Raw genomic sequence first — 19,494 nt, 5'->3', positions numbered from 1 at the left:
GAATTAAGGAATCTGGTTATCTCTGCAGCTTTTCCATTCCTGTAGAACTGATGACGATGTTGGCCCAGGGAAACGGTTGGGATGAGAGTGATCATTCAATAAGTGCACATCAAGCACCTACTGCCCATTCATTCAGCAGCCATTTATTGTGCACCAAATGTGTGCCAGGAACTTTGTTTAGTGTTGGGACTACAAAGATAAATAGGACATGGTCTTTGTGTTCTCATTTCACCATTTGATTGTGAAAGACAAATATCCTTCAAAAATATGATAAAGGTGAGTTTCGGCAACATAGCGAGACCCTGTCTCTACAAAAAGTAAAAAAATTAGCTAGGTGTAGTGGCACATGCCTGTAGTCCTAGTTATTTGGGAGGCTGAGGTGGGAGGATCACTTGAGCCCAGGGGTTTGAGGCTGCAGTGAGCTGTGATTGCACTACTGCACTCCAGCCTAGGCGATAGAGCGAGACCCTGTCTCAACAAAACAAAACAAAATACGGTAAGAGCATTGCGAGAAGTGTGCATAAATTGCTATAGGAATGCATGGAAGGATCAGGTCCAAGTATTTGATGATATTAGACCAAGGCTTTACAGAATACATATTTGAGCTGGGTTTTGAAGGATAAATAGGAGTTTGCCAAAGAGGAAAAGAGAAAGGCAGGGGGAACAGCTTTTCTTTCTTTCTTTCTTTTAGAGTCCTCAGAGAAAGAGAACAGCCTTTATTTAGTGAATTTTTATTAAGAATGTCTCAATCAGAGTCAGTACCGCCCACTCCTAGAGAACTTTTGAAAATGTCTGAGGGCCAGGCATGGTGACTGTCACCTGTAATCCCAGCTGGTACTAGAGAGGCTGAGGCAGGATGATCGCTTGAACTCAGGAGGCAGATGTTGCAGTGAGCCGAGATCACACCACTGCACTCCAGCCTGGGCGACAAAGTGAGACTCCGTCTCAAAAAAAGAAAAAGGAAAGTAAAAAAAAAAAAAGAAAGAAAGAAAGAAAGAAAAAGAAAGAAAATGTCTGAGGGTGTTTCAGGTCATCCCAATGCTTTGGTGTGCTACTGGCACTTCATGTCTCAGGGTGGGTTGTGCAGGGAGTGGGACGGTCCCTGAATAATGAAGAATCATCGGAGGTATGGAGGTGTGAAAGAGGCGTGGGTACTAGGAATAGGCAGGGGCCAGGTCAGAAAGGGCCTAGGGCAGGGAAAAGGCAGAGCAAAGGTCTTGACAGGACATGATCTTGGCTTGTGAAGAGCCTCAGGGAAAGGGAGGTATCAGGAGATAAGATCAGTCTGGAAGCTTTGTAGCAGGTGTTTAAAAAATGTCAGAGATGAGATCAGGTGGGTGAGATAGACTCCAAAGGAGGCCTCTCGTCAGCCCTTCAGGGGATATGTAGTGATCCCTATGCTCTGATCTGTGGAGGTTTGAACTACAGTAGAATATGGGTGCTCCATGATGTCAAATGGAGGCGAGCTTTTGATATGGCTCAGTGTCTTGTTGGGGAATTTGGTTCTGGTCCCCATGTATTATCGATCTGCTCTTTCCTCTGTCTCTGTCTTCCTACACCTTTGGCTCTCTGTCTCCATCACCTTTTCTCCTTTTTCACACCCTTCCTCTGGCTTCCTACCTCCTTTTAAATGAGCCCCTCTCCTTGTCCTTTCCCTGCTTGTTCACAGAAAATGATGAAGAAAGAAGCTCTCCTCCTCATCCCCAACGTCCTGAAGGTTTTCTTAGAAAATGGGCAGATCAAGTCATTCACATTTGATGGTCGGACCACTGTTAAGGTACATACAGTCTCCTCCCCTGGCCAGCATTGCCCTCTCCAGAGTACACGCGGTTGTGTGTCCTGTGTTCCTCTGAGTCTGCACATAGCTGCTTGCCACTGGAGTAAGGTGGCCTTTAAGTTCTGGATGCTTGTTAGCACAAGGCTGCAAAAATGCAGATGAGAGTGGTGGTAGAAGTTTGCATGCCCAACTGTGTGCTGGTAGTTGTTAAACCGTGTGTGTGCACTTACACTTGTGAACTGCTTTGTGTTTGTGTTACATGGGGTCCTTCAGGACTCTTAAGAACTAAGGAATATGAAATCATTAAGCCATTTATAAAGCAATAGTGATTTATATTGATACAATGACACCTACACAAGTTTATGCATAGAAATCAACACAGTCTCTTGGGAGATTAGCTTAGCTATGCCTTGCCTTTTAAATAACAGCCTGATCTCAAGCACTGAACCAAGAATTGAAATGTCCAGCCACAGCCCCTTTGGCTATTCTTTTCACAGGAAGAGCAATTACTGAACTGTGATTCTTAACAGCTCAGCCAGGTGTCAGAAAGTCCTAGTGACTTTTCTCTAATCCTTAGGAATAGAAGTGATGATATGATTCACCCCCAGATTCAACTCTGCTCTGGGACAGAAATATCCATTCCTGCATCTTCTGGACTCTCTCCAGAAAAAGAATGCCATCCCCAGAATGCGTATTTTAATGCAACTAATGCTGCCCAAACTGCTGGGCAGCTACAGCACCTGCCCAGAAAACCTAACTTGGTCCACAGGTACCCTGAGGTTCCCATACTGGGACCAAGGCAATCCTATAAGTAAAGAAATTCTTGGGCCAGCAAACGTTTGCTAAGAGGAGTTATCAGGTACTCAGAATGGGTCTTGCCAGTGATTTTCAACCAGGATTGGTGCTTCCCACTCTTAGAGAGCTTTTGGAAATGTCTAAAGGTGTTTTAGGTCATCCCAATGATTTGGTGTGCTACTGGCATTTTGTGTTTTAGGGTCAGAGATGCTAAGTGCTCTGCAGGGAGGGGGACAGTCCCTGAATGGAGAAGTTTTTTGAAAGGCTTAGGCCTAGGTGGGTCCACCAGGGGACCTAGGACCAAAACATACTACTTAGGGTGCCATAGAATGTTCTTTTGGCTATTGAAAGGGGCATGGGAGGGGGCATTGAAACAGAACTAGACCACCCAGAAGGTGCCCAAATGTGCCTTCTCCAGATGTGAATATCGCTTTGTGTCAGAATTCTCCTTGGTGGTTTATTCGTGGCTTGGTATGTCCATTGTGGACTCTGTCTCCATACTGGAGGGTTTAGTGCCCTCTCTTTCCCCTTGGAGGCTTCTCTGAAGTTCTCCCACCTCACATCATCAGTGCCATTGTGGCTTCCAGGTAGCCCTAGCCTTCCAAGACAGCAGTGTTCCCCTCGCTTGTGATCTCAATCTAACTCCAGGAAGGGTGTGCTGGCGACTTATTGGAGCTTTGACAGGCTGCCAAGCCACTTGTCCCAGAGAGGTACCTGGGTGAATTGACAGCCTGGCACAGGGGCTGTTACACTTGTAACACCAGTTGGCAATCACCGGATTGGCTGTCCACAATCCCAGTGCAGCCAAACTGCAAAGAAAACCTCATCTGTCCCTGACAGAGCTCCAGCAACACTGGCGCCTCTGTGACTACTTGGACAACACAAAGAGATGCTCTCAAGTACCCACCAATTTCCAGCCTAACATTTGAATAACTGAACGTCTTTCAGTGTTCATTAAGGAGCTTGTTTGGCAACTGTGGTTGTAAGGATGTTTCATATTCCCAAGCTTGATTCTTTCCAGCCTTTGGGGGCTGAGAGATGCTGACTCCATGAACACACGCATTGGAGCCCAGTGTATAAGCCAAAGTCACAGCAAATCAGTGGCAGAAGTCTCAAAACTGATATTTGTGCAGCCCCTACTGATATGTTTCCAGACACCCTAATATTAAAAGTAGGGCAGCAGAGCAGACAGAACCCAGAAGTAGTCAGATTTATGACTGTACACAAAACACATGACATAGTTCCTCTGCATGGATACATTTTTCAAGTTGCTAAATTGATCATCTATAAAATCCAGTTATGGTCAAAAGTGAACATTTTGCCAGTAACTCAAGTCACTTGATTTAGATTATGAATCCAGAAATAGTATACTTTTTAATCATATAAAAGTCACTTTTGCTTTTATTCATTCCTAAGAGTTGACAGACAATCCCAAGTGGATCTTCTGACTTATAAGAGAAGGTGAAGGGAGAACCAACACAGTGCCTGGCACTTAGTAAGCATTTAAAAGATAATGTGTTGAGTGGAAGGAAAGAGGTAGGGAGGGAGAGACATGACCTTCTTTTGCCATATGCCTGGCCAGGTGAAATTCAGAAACACCTACCTCTAACCCCCTGCACCTCTCCCCAGGGCCCAGGCCTCTGAGCAGCACTCATGGATCACTTTACTCATTGTGGATCACAGACCCTGGGCTACCATAAAGGCCAGTGTTGCAGACTTCTACCCAGGACTATATTTCTTTTCTTGGTGTTTAATCCCCCCTCCCATGTTGGTGCTTAGAATAGCTTAGGGCCAGAACCAATCTCCCTCTCAAGGCTCTTTTCTGTCCCACAGGATGTGATGGTAACATTACAGGACCGCCTTTCCCTGAGGTACATTGAGCACTTTGCTCTTGTCCTTGAGTATGCCGGACCAGAACAGAATCACAAGTTTCTGCTTCTTCAGGACAAGCAACCCCTGGCTTATGTAAGTAACTCTTTTTTCCAGATAGCTTTGCATGTGGCCTCTAATAGAGAAGACCCAAGGCACTCACTGTCTGGAAAATTCATGATGCTATGCTCAGTCGGTTCCCAGAAGTCACAGTTCTCACCCAAAGCTGATATTATCCACCTCCAGAGGGCTTTTGGCAGTGGCCTTTGTGAGCTGAGAAGAGCATGAAGATCATTAGTCTTGGTCTCTAGGGGGAAGAGTATGGGGTGATTCACCGCATGGCACCCAGAATGCTGAGATAAGAAGCAGTTGCAAGTCTCCTGTCTCCTGGAAACCCCACATGATAGATTTTTCTGCTTCCTGGGAGAAAACTTGGCCTTTTGCATGAAGGCTGTTATGGAAGGGTCAGGGAGTGGGCCCTACTCAGCCAATTCCCAACTCCCACTTATCCTAGGACAAGTGGGAGTTGGGAATTGGCTGAGTAGGGCCAAAAATAGGCAGCATGTCACCCACATCAATTTACAAGGTAGAGTAGGAAAAAGTATCCGGTCTTTCTAGCCCTCACCATATGGAAAAGGGCTGGGGAAATCCAGGATTGCTGGATAGCATTTCATCAACAGTGAAGCACCAAGAAGTATCAGAGATACAATCAAAGCCAATCAGTACTATCAAGTAGGGTGGGACAGAGTTGGAGAGGAACAGTGGAGGAAATACCTTTTCAGAGCCTACATGAAAGCCAAACAAAACCCCAAATCAGACACAAAAAGATGAAAGGATTTTTGGAAAGAGAGATTCAAGTTTAGCTCTCAGCCAAATGCAATACAGAGACTCACTGGTGGGAAGGAAAGGTTGTGGGCATCCTGCCTGGAGGGAGGCCTAAGCACCTCCCTTAACCCCAAGCAACCCTTTGAATTCAGTTGGTCTGTTGTTGCAAGTGGGATTTTAAACTTTTTTATTATGAAAACTTTCAAACATACACACAAGTAGGAAGAATATAGTATCATTAACCCTATTACCCATTCCCAGGTTCAACAATTATGAATATAGTGCCAAGATGTTTCATCTGTACCTTGAAATAATATTTTAAACCTTTGATTTACTCTAATCAGCAATTTACTCTGCTTGAGGCTGAGCCCCTCTGCAAGGTAAAGGCATGAATCCCACAGCAAGAAAAGAGCCTGAGCCATTGCCAGGAGCCCTCCTTTCCTGTCTAGTGTCTTGGGCTTTAGACCCATTGGTTGATAAAGGTCATGTCCTAGATAAGTGATTTGAAAATTCCTGTTATTTTGGGTCAGAAGTGTGGAAAAGACCTGACTCCTCACTACTTTCCTCTAAGGGTAATATTGGAATCAGCCAGGTGGGAGACAGAATAGGAAACAACAGCTTAGCTCTGCCTCAAGCCTCACCTTAAGGAGCCACTGAGCTGCCTGCCCAACACCCCAGCCATTGATTCCAGATCTCTTTTCTTCTCGCCTTTCATCCCTGGAATTCAGGTGGTACAGCGGACACACTATCACGGAATGAAATGCCTCTTCCGAATAAGCTTCTTTCCCAAAGACCCTGTGGAGCTGCTGCGTCGGGATCCTGCTGCTTTTGAGTACCTGTACATCCAGGTAGAGTCTGGCTTGGGGATACACAGACAGACCAGTGGACAAAGAAGCAGGCAGGCTGTTCTGCCATCACAGTGAAGTAGCTATATAAGTTTTTCCAACCTCCAGGTAGCCCTGAAGGCCCTTTCCTTCCTTTTCTGCTACCACTGTAGGCCATGGCCAAGTTGACTGGCCTGGTTACCTGAGCTGGCTGTGGCTCAAAGTCCTGTCTATTTGTCCACTCAGATCTCATCAGTTTTCAGAAACAAGCAACCCCAGTAACTCTGGCATCCTCACAGGATCCAGTTTAACAAACCCATTTGGATTTCAACGAGTCCCAACCCCCAATACCTAGCTCCAGTATGAGATGATTCCCAATTCAGTTTATCCAGAAACATTTACTAGATACTTACTCTGGGTTAAGCCCTATGCTAGGTACTAGCAATCAGAAGTGAATGAAGAACTGTCCTGGCTCACTAGAGTTTATATGTGCGTGAATAAATATGACAGCAGTAGGGTGCAACGAAGATGAGGGCACTCAGGAAGCATTTTTCCAACTCTACACAAGAGAGATGGTGCAGGCTTCATGGAGGAAGTGATATATGCATGCTCTTAGCCTTAAAGAATGAGTGAGAGTTTGCTGTGTAGAGAGATGGAATGGAGGGGGCATATCTAAGCAAAGGGCCTTGCATTTACAAAGCCATGGTGGCATGAAACAGCATGGGATCATGAGAGAACCATGAGTGATTTTTTTATGGCTAGAGTACAGGATGTGAGGTAGGGGGAGTAGGGAATAAAATTGGAGAGACAGGAAGCAGTGGTCAAAGGCTTTTGGTAGGCCAAGGCAAGTATAGACTTTATGATTGAGGCTGGGCAGCGGTTCTTAAAGTGTGGCTATTATAGGTTCTTTGCAATTTCATGCTTCCTGGAGTTGTAGCATCAACATCAACTGGGAACTTGTTAGAAATGCAAATTCTTAGGCCCCAGCCCAGTCCTACTGAGTCAGAAACTCTGGAGGCAGAATTCAGTACTCTGTGTTTTGACAAGCCTTCCAGGGGATTCTGATGCCCAGAAGACTTTGAGAACCTCTGATTTATGATGGTGGTTTTAACCTTAGATGCACATTAAAATTATCTGGGAGGCTTTGGGAAAAATGCTGTGCCCCATCCAAGAATAGTTGAATCAAAATCTATGGGAGTGGGGTCCAAACACTGGTGTTTTTTTAAATTCCTCAAGTGATCCTAATGTGCAGCCAAAGTAAAGAAATTCTGCAGGAGGGTAGGAGAGCAGAAATGATTAAAAGAGAATAGCCTGGTCAGATGAGCAATTTCAAAAGACCACACAGTGCTAAGGAAGTACACCAGCTAGGGAGCAGTGGCAGTTATCCAGAAGAAATGACGAGGGCTGGAACCAGGGCCATGATGAAGGAGGGGGGATGGGTTTCAAGAGAGATTTAAAGGGTAGAATGGATAGGCTTTAACTTAACGAGTGTCTTGTAGAGGTGGTATCATTCCCCAAGTTAGAGAATACAGGCATGGAATGGGTTTAGGGAAAAGATGAGTTCATTTTGGGAAATGTTGAGTTTTAGGTGCCCATAGGACATACAACAGCACTTACTGAGAGAAAAAAAAACTCAAAGCTTCATCTGTCTCTGATGGTGATACCCAGGGAGGTGCTATGAGACATTGTCGTTGTCCTTTTTGACTGTTCTGACAACCTAAAATGTTAGGAACATTTCCCAAACAGCCTCAGGTTCATTTACCAACCTTCCAGGAGGCAATGAGTTGTGGTTGCTCTGTGAATTTTATAAGTTTAGTTCTCTTTTTTTTTTTTTTTTGCCCTGAATTTCTTAATTCAAGCTTCCAAGGATTACTTTGGTTTCAATATTTTAGAATTTAGTGACAAGATCATGTCCATCCTATCCTTCTGTTTCATGATGATATGGATTTCAGTTGTATTCTTTCTTGTTTACATGTAACAGCTTTATTGAGGTCTAATTGACAAATGATAAACCGTACATGTTTAAAGTACACAATACCATATGTTTTGACCTGTGTTTATACCCATGAAACCATTACCACAATCAAAATATTGAACATATCCAACACCCCCAAAAGTTTATTCAAGCCACTTTGTAATTCACCCCTCCCAGTTCTAGGCTACCACTGACCTGCTTTCTGTCACTATAGATTAGTTTGCAGTTTTTAGAGTTATATAGAAATGAGATCATATGGTATGTACACTTATTTTGATCTGACTTATTTGGCTCAGCATACTGATTTTGAGATCCATCTATGTTGTTGCATGTATCAATATTTCATTCATTTTTATTGTCAAGTAGTATTTCATAGTATGGATGTTCCAGAATGTGTTCATTGATTCACCTGTTGATGAACATTTGGGTTGTTTCCAGGTTTTAGTTATTACAATAAAGCTTCTATGAACATTCATGTGCCAGTCTTTGTATGGACATATGCCTTCTTTTCTTTGGGGTAAACACTTAGGAGTGGAATGGTCTGAGCATATGGTAGATCTATCTTTCTTTAATTTTGTGAAGAAACTGCAATACTGTTTTCAAATGTAGTTGTACCATCTTTCATTCCCACCAGCCATGTATGAGAATTTCAGTTTCTTACATCCTTATCAGCACTTGGTATTTTCAGTATTCTTTTTTTACTTTAGTCATTGCAGTAGTGCATAGTGGCATCCCATTGTGATTTTCATTTCCATTTTCCTAACAACTAATGATGTTGAGCATCTTTTCATGTGTTTATTTGATGTCATGCATCTTCTTGGGTGAAGTGTCTGTTTAGATCCTTGCCCGCTTTTTTATTGGGTTGTTTGTTTTCTTATTGAGTTTTGAGAGTTCTTTATATATTCTGGATACAAGCTGTTTGTTAGATACATTATTTGCAATTATTTTCTTCCAGTGTGTAGCTTGCCTTTTCAGTCTCTAAACAATGTCTTTCGGCCGGGCACGGTGGCTCAAGCCTGTAATCCCAGCACTTTGGGAGGCCGAGACGGGCGGATCATGAGGTCAGGAGATCGAGACCATCCTGGATAACCCAGTGAAACCCCGTCTCTACTAAAAAATACAAAAAAAAATTAGCCGGGCGAGGTGGCGGGCGCCTGTAGTCCCAGCTACGCGGGAGGCTGAGGCAGGAGAATGGCGTGAACCCGGGAGGCGGAGCTTGCAGTGAGCTGAGATCCGGCCACTGTACTCCAGCCTGGGTGACAGAGCCAGACTCCGTCTCAAAAAAAAAAAAAAAAAAAAAAAAAAACAATGTCTTTCACAGAGCAAATGTGTGAATTTTGATGAAGTCCGATTTGCTAATTTGTTCTTTTATGGACAGTGCTTTTGGTGTCATATCTAAAAAAATCTTTGTCTAACCCAAGGTTACAAGAATTTTCCCCTATTTTTTTCTAGATGTTTTATCATTTACAGTTTTATATTTAGGCCTATGATCCATTTGAATTAACTTTTGTATGTGGTGCAAGGTATCCATCAGAGTTTCGTGGTTTTATTTTTTTATTTTTTGCATATGGATATCCAATTGTTCTAGCACCTTTTGTTGAAAAGGCTATCCTTCCTCCACTGAATTGCCTTTGTACTTTTGTCAAAAATCTGTTGTCTGTATATATAGATCTATTCCTGTACTCTCTATTCTGATCTGTTGATCTACTTGTCTGTCCTTATGTCAACATCATACTCTTGATTATTGGAGCTTTATAATAATTCTTGAAATCAGGAAGTAGTTGTTCTCCAACTTTGTTCTTTTTCAAAGTCGGTTTGGCTATTATAGGTCCTTTGCATTTTCATGTGAATTTTAGAATCACCTTGATAATTTCTATCAAAACCTGCTGTGATTTGAATTGGGATTGTGTTGAAACCATAGATCAATTTGGGGACAATTGACATCCTAACAATATTGAGCCTTCCCATCCCTGAACACAATATTTCTACATTTAATTATATCTTCTATAATTTTTCTCAGCAGTATTTTGTAGTTTTCAGTATATAGGTCTTTCACATGTTTTGTTAGATTTGTTCGTAATTATTTCGTTGTTTTTTTTTAATTCCAATTTTCAATCATTTCTTGCTAGCATACACAAATACAATTGGGGTTGGGCATGTTGGCTCACGCCTGTAATTGGGAGGCTGAAACAGGAAGATCACTTGAGCTCAGGAATTCAAGACCAGTCTGGGCAACATAGTGAGATCCCATCTCTATACAAAAAGATTTATTTTAAAGAGAATAGAAATACAATTGATTTTTGTGTATTGATTTTATATCCTGAAACCTTGGTAAACTCACTACATTTGGCCCTTCATATCTATAGTTTCCATATTTGTGGGTTTTGAAAATATTCAAAAAACAATAAAAATAACAGTACAGTAATAAAAAATACAAAATGTAAAAATACAACATAATAACTATTTACATAGCATTTTTGTTTTAGTTTAGTTTATTTTGAGACAGAGTCTTGCTCTGTCACCCAGGCTGGAGTGCAGTGCCATGATCTCGGCTCACTGCAACCTCCACTTCCCAGGTTCAAACAATTCTCCTGCCTCAGCTTCCCAAGTAGCTGGGACTATAGACATGCACCCCACGCCCAGCTAATTTTTGTATTTTTAAATAGAGACAGGGTTTCACCATGTTGGCCAGGCTGGTCTCAAACTCCTGACCTCAAGTGATTCACCTGCCTCAGCCTCCCAAAGTGCTGAGATTTCAGGCGCGAGCCACAGCATCTGGCCTACATAGCACTATAGCACTTTTTTTTTTTTTTTTTTTTTTGGAGATAGAGTTTCACTCTTGGCTCAGTGGAACCTCCACCTCCTGAGTTCAAGTGATTCTCCTGCCTCAGCCTCTCAAGTAGCTGGGATTACAGGTGCCCACCTCCATGCCCAGCTAATTTTTGTATTTTTAGTAGAGACGGGGTTTCACCATGTTGTCCAGGCTGGTCTTGAACTCCTCATCTCAGGTGATCCACCAGTCTGCGCCTCCCAAAGTGCTATGATTACGGGCATGAGCCATCGCACCTGGCCTTATATAACATTTTAATTATATTAGGCATTATAAGTAATCTAGAGGTGATAGAGGTATACAGGAGGATTTGCATAGGATACATGCAAATACTACAGCATTTTATATAAAGGACTTGAGCATCCACAAATTTCAGTATCCATGGGGGTCCTGGAAGAAATCCTCCATGGATACCAAGGGAAAACGGTAGTTGTAGTAGTTTTTTGTAGTAGATTCCACTGAATTTTCTACATAGATGATCATTGATGATGTATTCCTTTTCCACTCTCTCCTATATTATAGTGATATCACTGTGGCTCCCTAGTCCCTTAGTCCATACTGGCTCCACTTTAACAAAATGGGCGACTGGTCTAACCAAGGCTGACTCATTGATAGCTGGGGCTGTGACCCTCAGGGTTTGGGGGTTGTCATACCCTTGGCCAGTAGTTCCTGGAGACCTCCTCTAGGATAGCAAAGGGAAGATTGACTCATCACCATGTTTGTCCTTCAGACACCAAGAAGCAGAATGCTCCCCCATCCCTGCAATTCAGCTCTCACCAGGGGCTTCTGGGCCAGGGCCCTGTGGAGAGTCCCTCCCAATATCTTTCTCCCCTTGTTTCCATCCGAGCTAGTAAAGGAGCCTTGTATGGCTTAAGGGTGAGTATAACCCCCACAAAAAAAAAGTGGGAAAGTCTCTTATAAAAGGAGGAAAGAAAGGGAGTGGTGCCATGTCTCACTTCTGCAGTGAACTGGACTGTCTGCTTATACCTTGCCATTGTGTGCCCCTGTCACTGAGAAGAAGGCTATCTAGTATCTGCTGAATGAAGTGAACAGTGTCTCTGAGACCTGAGGCTCCTCTGTTGTCTCTTCTCCAAGGGGAGCTCCTTCCTCTGTCCCTTGATCTAGCATGCCTTACTGATACTATGAGTATTGTCTGGGATGTAAGGGAGTAGATCAGGGGATGGGGAAGGAATGTCTCCTTCAACCGATAGATTTGGACTGCTCTCTCTCACAGAGTCGGAATGATGTTATTCGAGAACGCTTTGGAATGGATCCCAAGCCAGAGATGCTTTTGGGCCTTGCTGCGCTCCACATCTATATCACTGTCTCGACCACTCGACCTAGTCAGAAGATCTCGCTCAAGAATGTGGAGTGAGTTGTGCTGGGGCCCTTTGGAATGAGGGGCGAATAGTTGCGTAGGGAAAAGGTACACTGGTTGAGCTATGCTATGCTTTTCAGAAATGTAGGGCATGGGATGCGAGTGAGAATTGGAGTCCCTCACATCTAGACTATGAAGCCCTAGAGCTACAGCTTCTACTAGGGATCTATGGCTAATGTTATTTTCCCATCCCTGTCCCTTTTTCATTCTCCTAGTCTCTATTCCTCCATCTCTACCTCTCAGATTCAGTCAGTTTCTGTCTTACCATCTTCTCTCTGTCCCACTTTGCCTCTCTCACTAATCTCTTACTTTTCTTCTGCTTTTAGGAAGGAGTGGGGCCTGGAACCCTTTCTTCCCCCCTCCCTCCTGCAGGGCATCAAAGAGAAGAACCTCCGGAAATCTCTGTCTCAGCAACTGAAGGCTCACCAAACACATCCTTCCTGCGGCACCAAGGTATCCAGAGTAGGCCACTGGATATGGTGCTCCAGGCACTACTGGCCACAGGGAGATCCTGGGTGGTTTCCCAGCAGAGTCTGGTCCTCTAAGGATCCTCTAGACCACTGCTTTTGACTCAGGTGCACATATGGCTTGGCCAGGTGTGGGGGCAGTTGTGGAGAGGACTCTTCCCCAAGCCTGAGCATCACAAAGAGACAGCTGAGTGACACATCACTGAGAGAGCTCAGGGTCCTCAAAGCAAAGGGGCCAAGATGCAGGAGCTAATTCTCAGGCCCTTTCACCAATTAGTCAGTGCTGATTGATCATGTATCGTGTGGAAAGCATTGGACCCTAGGGAGGCACATGTTTTCCATGGAAATGACTAGGCTGGTGTGGTGGCTCATGCCTGTCATCCCAGCGCTTTGGGAGGCCAAAGCAGGAGGATCGCTTGAGCCCAGGAGTTTGAGACCAGTCTGGGCAACATAGTGAGACAGCGTCTTTACTTTAAAAATAATAATAATAATAACAATAAAAGTAAAAAAAAAGAAATGTACCTTTGTACCTCTAATTCATCAGTCTTAGGATGTGGAATTCTGGGAGACAAAACCCCAGCCCAAGGGGAAGGGGGAGAGTAGGGGGCACAAGACCTGTCCTGGAGAATGGGTCACTGGGTAGAATGGCGAGGGATCAGGTTACTGCCTTCACTTTCTGGTGCTCTGAGAGACTCCCATTGTCTACTTTCCCAAGCCCTGCAGCAGCTTCTCAGCTTTGTAAGATTCAATCTGCCTGTGCTTCCTGCCCAAGAAGCAGAAGAGTGGTGAGACGCACTAGAATCAGCATGCAGATGTACACACGGGACGCAATCGCCCCCATACATTCCTCCCATTCCAGATTTCTTGCATTACCAACTAGCTTCTCTTTTAAGATGCAAATTTCCCCAGAGAGTTAAGCCATTCCCACCTTGCTGTGAATACTTAATCAGATTGTTTTCTTCTCAACTGAGAGTATCAGTGCTCACCACCATTTCCTCAGGTAACATTTTTTTCCGAGGAACCCCAGTGCTTGGGTTGGAAATATGAAGATGAAGAGGGCCTGGTCTTGGCCCCTGAGTCACGCACAGTCTAATGGGAAAACACATTAGTCAGTCCCAACACAGTGCATTAGGCACAGGTGCCCTAGAAGCACAGAGGAAGAATACTAAGCCTAGTCTGAGGGAGGTGGAAAAGGCCAGAGCTGGGTCTTGAAAGACAGATAAGTTTGTCTAGATGAATCCGTGGGCATGGGTCATGGGAGGAAGTGTTTCCCAGGCAGGGAGATCCATCTGTACAAAGGCCCAGAGATATGAGAAACCATGGTGCAAGGACAGAAATGCAAATCATTCAGCCTAAGCAAGTACAGAGAATGCAAGCTGTGTGCAAGGGGTGAAGGTAGGGTGAAGAGAAGAGGCCAGAGAGGTTGGCAGGAGCCAGTTCATGAAGGGCCTTGTGTGCCAAGGAAAGAGGTTGTACTTCGTTCTCAAGGCAGCTGGGAGCCATTGAAGGGTTTAAAGCAGGAAGCTGATGTGATTAAACTTAAGTTTTAGGATGCTCCCTCTAACAGTGTGTGGAGGCACTTGAGGGAAAGAGGGAAACGAGTGTTAGTCCTGAAGGTAACCTGGCTGTCACCCTGACACAGGTAGGAATGTCAAGGCAATGACTGGCTAGAGAAGAGGGATGGATAGATTGGAAAAGGAGCTAGGGGGTAAGTATCCAGATGATCTGGTAACTGGTGGCCCTCACATGAGACGATTAAGGAGTCCAGTGTGACTCACAGGTTTCTGGCTCGATTGCCCATGGGATGCTGATAGAGACCAGGAATGCCTGAAGTGCAGGCTTGGGACTTAGGAGTGCTTAGTATGAAAGGTATTGAGTGGGACCCCCAGCTGGGGAATGACCAGCATCTATGTGACTCTAGGGGTCTGAAAGATCTCAAGAGAGAGGTATGGATTAGGTGGAGCATCAGTTAGTTGTAATTAAACCAAAAAGAAAATGAGGGCCGGGCGCGGTGGCTCAAGCCTGTAATCCCAGCACTTTGGGAGGCCGAGACGGGCGGATCACGAGGTCGGGAGATCGAGACCATCCTGGCTAACACGGTGAAACCCCGTCTCTACTAAAAAAATACAAAAAACTAGCCGGGCGCGGTGGCGGCGCCTATAGTCCCAGCTACTCGGGAGGCTGAGGCAGGAGAATGGCGTGAACCCGGGAGGCGGAGCTTGCAGTGAGCTGAGATCCGGCCACTGCACTCCAGCCTGGGCAACAGAGCAAGACTCCGTCTCAAAAAAAAAAAAAAAAATGAGTAAGCTGCATACTTTAGGAATGAAGATCAGGAGGTAGGACAAGACTTTAGAAAGGGAGATGAGATACTAGAGGGAAGAGCTCTCCAAACTAGAACCTTGCTGCTGTTTTATGAAGGGTGTCTTCACATCTCCACAGTGTCACTTGCTGACTGGTGCCTGTCCTAGGATGTTGAGACTCCTCATTGAGAACATGAGTTTGCTTTTCCTGTGCTCCTCAGGCTTCTCATATTTCTGGATGGGTTTTTCCACAGGGTTCTGCAATTCAGGCAAAGCTCCAGTACCTACGAATTCTGAATGAACTTCCTACCTTCACGGGCGTTTTGTTCAACACTGTGGGCCTGGTCAGTGGGGCAGCATGGGGGGATGTGGGGAGGGAGCCCTTTGCTGGCTCTTGTCCTTGGGTGTGGGGGCAGGAGGGGCAAATATTTCTAAAGGCCTTCCTTCCTCTTCCTCCTCCTTCTGCCTCTCCCCTCCCTGGCCCTGCCTCTGCTAAAATGATACAGTGGGAAGAGATATTTGTTTTGAGTATCCCTCCATGACCTTTTTTTGTTCCTCTTCCTTGATTTGGGGGCTCGGCATACTTTTTCCATAAAGGGCCAGATAGTAAATATTTTAGGCTTTACAGGCGGGCCGCACTGGCAACTGTGGCAGCTACTCAGCCCTGCTGTCAGATTATGAAAGCAGCCACAGACAATGCATAAACAAATGGGTGTGGCTATGTGCCAGCAACTATTTATGGACACGAAAATTTGAATTTCATGTACTTTTCACATGTCACAAAACAGGCCTCTTCTGCTATTTTTCCCAACCATTAAAAAAGCCTAAAAACCATTGTTAGCTCCTGGGCCATAAAAAATAGGTGGTGGGTGGGATTTGGCCCATGGGCCATGGTTAGGCAACCCCTGCTCTATTTCATTTTTGTTCCATATACTCCTGCAGTCCCCTATCCTAGGTTTCCTGAGTCCTTCTACTTCTCCCCCTGCTTGCTCAGCACCTTTGCTGCAGGAACAAGACTCTGGGGCAGGGCACAGCTAGTCCCACCCTAAGACTGTGCCCCAGGCTAGTTTACCCTGGTGAAAGGAAATTCAAATCACCTTGCTGATTGGATCCAGGTGCTTGTCTTGCTCCCAGGAGCACACTATCAGCTAGTGCGGCACATCGGTGGAAAGTTACTTATCAAAGTGCCTATAGACAGACACAAGAGGTTCCTCAGGGTGATGCCAATACCAGGGAATGGGCCACCAGAGGACCCAGGCTTGATTGCTCCAAGGAGTCTGTCAAGACCTCTTAAGGGAATCCAGTCCTTCAGGCCGAGAGGTAGCCATTTACATACTGGGATTTGAAGAACACTGAAAGCCCACTGTCCCCTCCCACCTCCTTCATACACTGTCAAATCTTTCTTCCACCCACCTACCACTGCTAAAATTTCTATTGGCCATACCTGCTGGAGTGCCTATTAAAAGGTCAATCTTTGCTTAAGGAGGGAGGCTGCCATGAAGTATCCAATCAACCCTGAACACCTTAGGCAGAGTTACTGTGCCAGTTTAGTTTTTGGCCTGGGTGAGAAGTGCAAGTCTGAGTGGCTGTTGGTGGGGGGAGGGTAAAGACCAGACACAGGGTGCCGCCTTCTCAGGCAGAGCACTGAGTGCGGGCCTCAAATGGCCTGCAGCAACAAATGGAAAGTCCCTGGGGCTTGGTAGGGGAGGGTGCTCCAAAGGCCCCCAAACAAACCTCACCTACTTCACGATTTTGCTAGAGCCAGCCCTTCTGCCTGTGCACTTTACTCAACCTGCTGCTGAGGCTAAGGTGTTCATTTGGACCCATAATCTGGGGCTCTATCCCAGGAACCATTTTCTGTCCCAGACCATTTTCCCCTCCAGGTTGTCCTACTGTGGCACTAAACCCCAGATATTTTCAGATCCTACCAGCAGCGTCCAATGCATGTTTTCTATTTCCTCCTTCTGCCTCCTCTCCCCACCTCCTCTACCCTTCTTTCTGTGAACGTTGCCTGTCATTCTTGGGCACCAGGATGAGAAGCAGTCGGCCACCACTCTCCTGGTGGGACCCCGTCATGGCATCAGCCATGTTATTGACCTCAAAACCAACCTCACCACTGTGCTGTCCGAGTTCAGCAAGATCAGCAAGATCCAGCTGTTCCGGGAGAACCAGGGTGTGGCCCGGGTGGAGACCAGCATCATGGATGCCAAGGTAAGCCCTGCTTTGAGGGTCTCCTTCTGTTCAGGAACAGGCCTTGGGAGTAGAGGAAGAAGTAAACTTGAGAAAGAGAATTTGAGTCTGTCAGGTGAGGTTCAGTAATTCTGAAGTGGTTCAACTCTGGGACTCTTTGGGCTAATCTTTCTGTCTCTTCTCAGCCCTCAGGGACATGCCATTTTGACCAAATAATAAGGTCAGCCAGCACTAAGGAATGCTAGGGAGACAGTTCTTCAGCACAGGGCAGGGAAACTGGAGAACCTGGAGCTACCCCCAGGCCACTGCTTCTCATTTTTCTCATATCATAGCACACATAGAAAATTATATTCACAGGCCGGCATGGTGGCTCATGCCTATAATCCCAAGCTTTGGGAGGCCAACCAAGGTGGGCAGATAACTTGAGTCTAAGGAGTTTGAGACCAGCCTGGGCAACATAGTGAAACTCTGTCTCTACAAAAAAATACAAAACTTAGCTGGGCATGGTAGCACACACCTGTGGTCCCAGCTACTCAGGGGACTGAAGTGGGAGGATTGCCTGGGCCAGAGAGGTCAAGGCTGCAGTGAGCCGTGATTGCACCACTGCACTCCAGCCTGGGCAACAGAGTGAGATCCTGTCTCAAAAAAAAAAAAAAAAGAAAGAAAGAAAAGAAAAGAAAGAAAGAAAAGAAAAGAAAATTATATTCATGTGGAACACTGGAGTAAATGGAGCAGCCCCAGAGACTCTGTCCACCCCAGGTTCTTCCTGGCTGCCCCAGAAACTATAGGAATGAATATCTTGGCCCATCTTTACCCATTCCATGTGCACACCAGTTAGGGGGCCCTGCCATAGGCACATGCACCTTGAGTCATTGAAGAGCGGTTGTCTAAGCATGTGAACAGAACAGAGGGGGCCTGGGAAGAAGGGGAACATGCAGAGTCTTGTCCTTATTTCACCCCCAGAGTCCAGCCCTTCCAGAACCTTAGATTTATTCCCATAGATCCGCTCCTTCGGACTGGCAAGCAGCTGTCGCCTGTGCAAAGTCTGGCAGTCTTGGTCAGCCACCCCCTCCACAGCACTCCTGTTTGAATACCAGTGACCACTGTGGGTGGGGGGCAGGCCTGCCTGCCAGCTGGCGGAAGCTCTAGAGGAGTTGCAACTTTCCTTTCTTAAATGATTTCCCAGGGGGAGATATTGGTAGCAGATTAAGAGGTGGAGTGTTTGCTGTTTCTAAAACAGAAAATTATTTGCTTCATTTTTGTCTTTGTGAAACCCAGAAAGCTTTAATATGTTAATTTTTCCACCTGTGATTCACAGGATTCCCATTGGTTTAGGAACTGGCTTGGAGCCGATGTTTAATTGGCTTGTGGCTACCTCCTCAACCAATGGTTGCTGCCCTCCTCAGATGTTGTTGGGTAAAAAGCCAAATGGACTGGCAGAGAAGGGGGCAGGGAAGACAAGGCATGCAGGGGAGATGTGGCTTCCTGAGAAATAAAAGAGGTTTAAAATAGAGACACAGCTTTCCAACTGAGTCTTCTATGTTTTGAGTGATTCTCAACATTGACTACACAATAGAATTTCCTTAAGTGCTTTGAGAAAAAACCAGATGCCTGGGTCCTACTCTCAGAAATTATGATTTCATTGGTCATGGGTGAAGCCCAGGCATCAGGATTTATTTACTTTTTCAGTTTCCTAGGTGATTGTGTAATGCAACCACTTTGAGAATGCACAGGCTTGAGACCTATATTACCAGAGCTCTGGGAGGAAACAGGCTGAACAGGGGATCAGTGGGTGTTGCCTGAGTGAGGAGCACTATGCTTATTTCTAGGAGTGATCCAGCCACAGTTGTGGGAATGAATGCTGCCCTAGAGAGGCTACATTGTCATGGGGAGAGACTAGATTGACAAAGACACACGACCTGCCTTAAAAGCACAACATCAGAACATGTATAGAGCTCTGGAATCAGACAAGGCTCAAATCCCAGCTCTACTACTTCCTAGCTGTGTGACCTTCAGAAAGTGTCTTAACCTCTCTGAATCCTGATTCCCTCAACTGCAAAATGGAATGCCTATCTCAAAATGTTTTTGTCAGGATTATTATTGTTATTTTTAATTTTAGACATGGGGGTCTTGCTATGTTGCCCAGGCTGGTCTTGAACCCGTGGGCTCAAGCAGTCCTCCCAAGTCGGCCTCCCAAAGTGCTGGGATTACAGGCATGAGCCACTGCACCTGGCCCATTGTATTAAATGCAAAAATGTACATAA

General features: G+C 45.3%; 1 protein-coding gene across 4 annotated transcripts in view; it reads left to right on the top strand.

Moving 5' to 3' along the window:
• The window catches only part of LOC105490445 (FERM and PDZ domain containing 3), a 99,432-nt gene that overhangs the window by 40,838 nt on the left and 39,100 nt on the right, over nucleotides 1-19,494 (top strand). For all 4 annotated transcript variants that reach the window (XM_024795619.2, XM_011756063.3, XM_011756062.3 and 1 more), the window contains 7 exons: nucleotides 1,670-1,777; nucleotides 4,406-4,537; nucleotides 5,995-6,114; nucleotides 12,130-12,266; nucleotides 12,600-12,726; nucleotides 15,295-15,384; nucleotides 17,072-17,251. In XM_024795619.2, the coding sequence (XP_024651387.2) occupies nucleotides 1,673-1,777; nucleotides 4,406-4,537; nucleotides 5,995-6,114; nucleotides 12,130-12,266; nucleotides 12,600-12,726; nucleotides 15,295-15,384; nucleotides 17,072-17,251 (891 nt within the window). In that variant the 5' untranslated portion in view covers nucleotides 1,670-1,672. The remainder of the gene's footprint in view (nucleotides 1-1,669; nucleotides 1,778-4,405; nucleotides 4,538-5,994; nucleotides 6,115-12,129; nucleotides 12,267-12,599; nucleotides 12,727-15,294; nucleotides 15,385-17,071; nucleotides 17,252-19,494) is intronic.

This window comes from Macaca nemestrina, chromosome X, assembly GCF_043159975.1.
Source record: "Macaca nemestrina isolate mMacNem1 chromosome X, mMacNem.hap1, whole genome shotgun sequence".
Lineage (NCBI taxonomy): Eukaryota > Metazoa > Chordata > Mammalia > Primates > Cercopithecidae > Macaca > Macaca nemestrina.
Note: the sequence above shows the minus strand (reverse complement) of the source record. Positions and strands in the feature narration are given on the sequence as shown.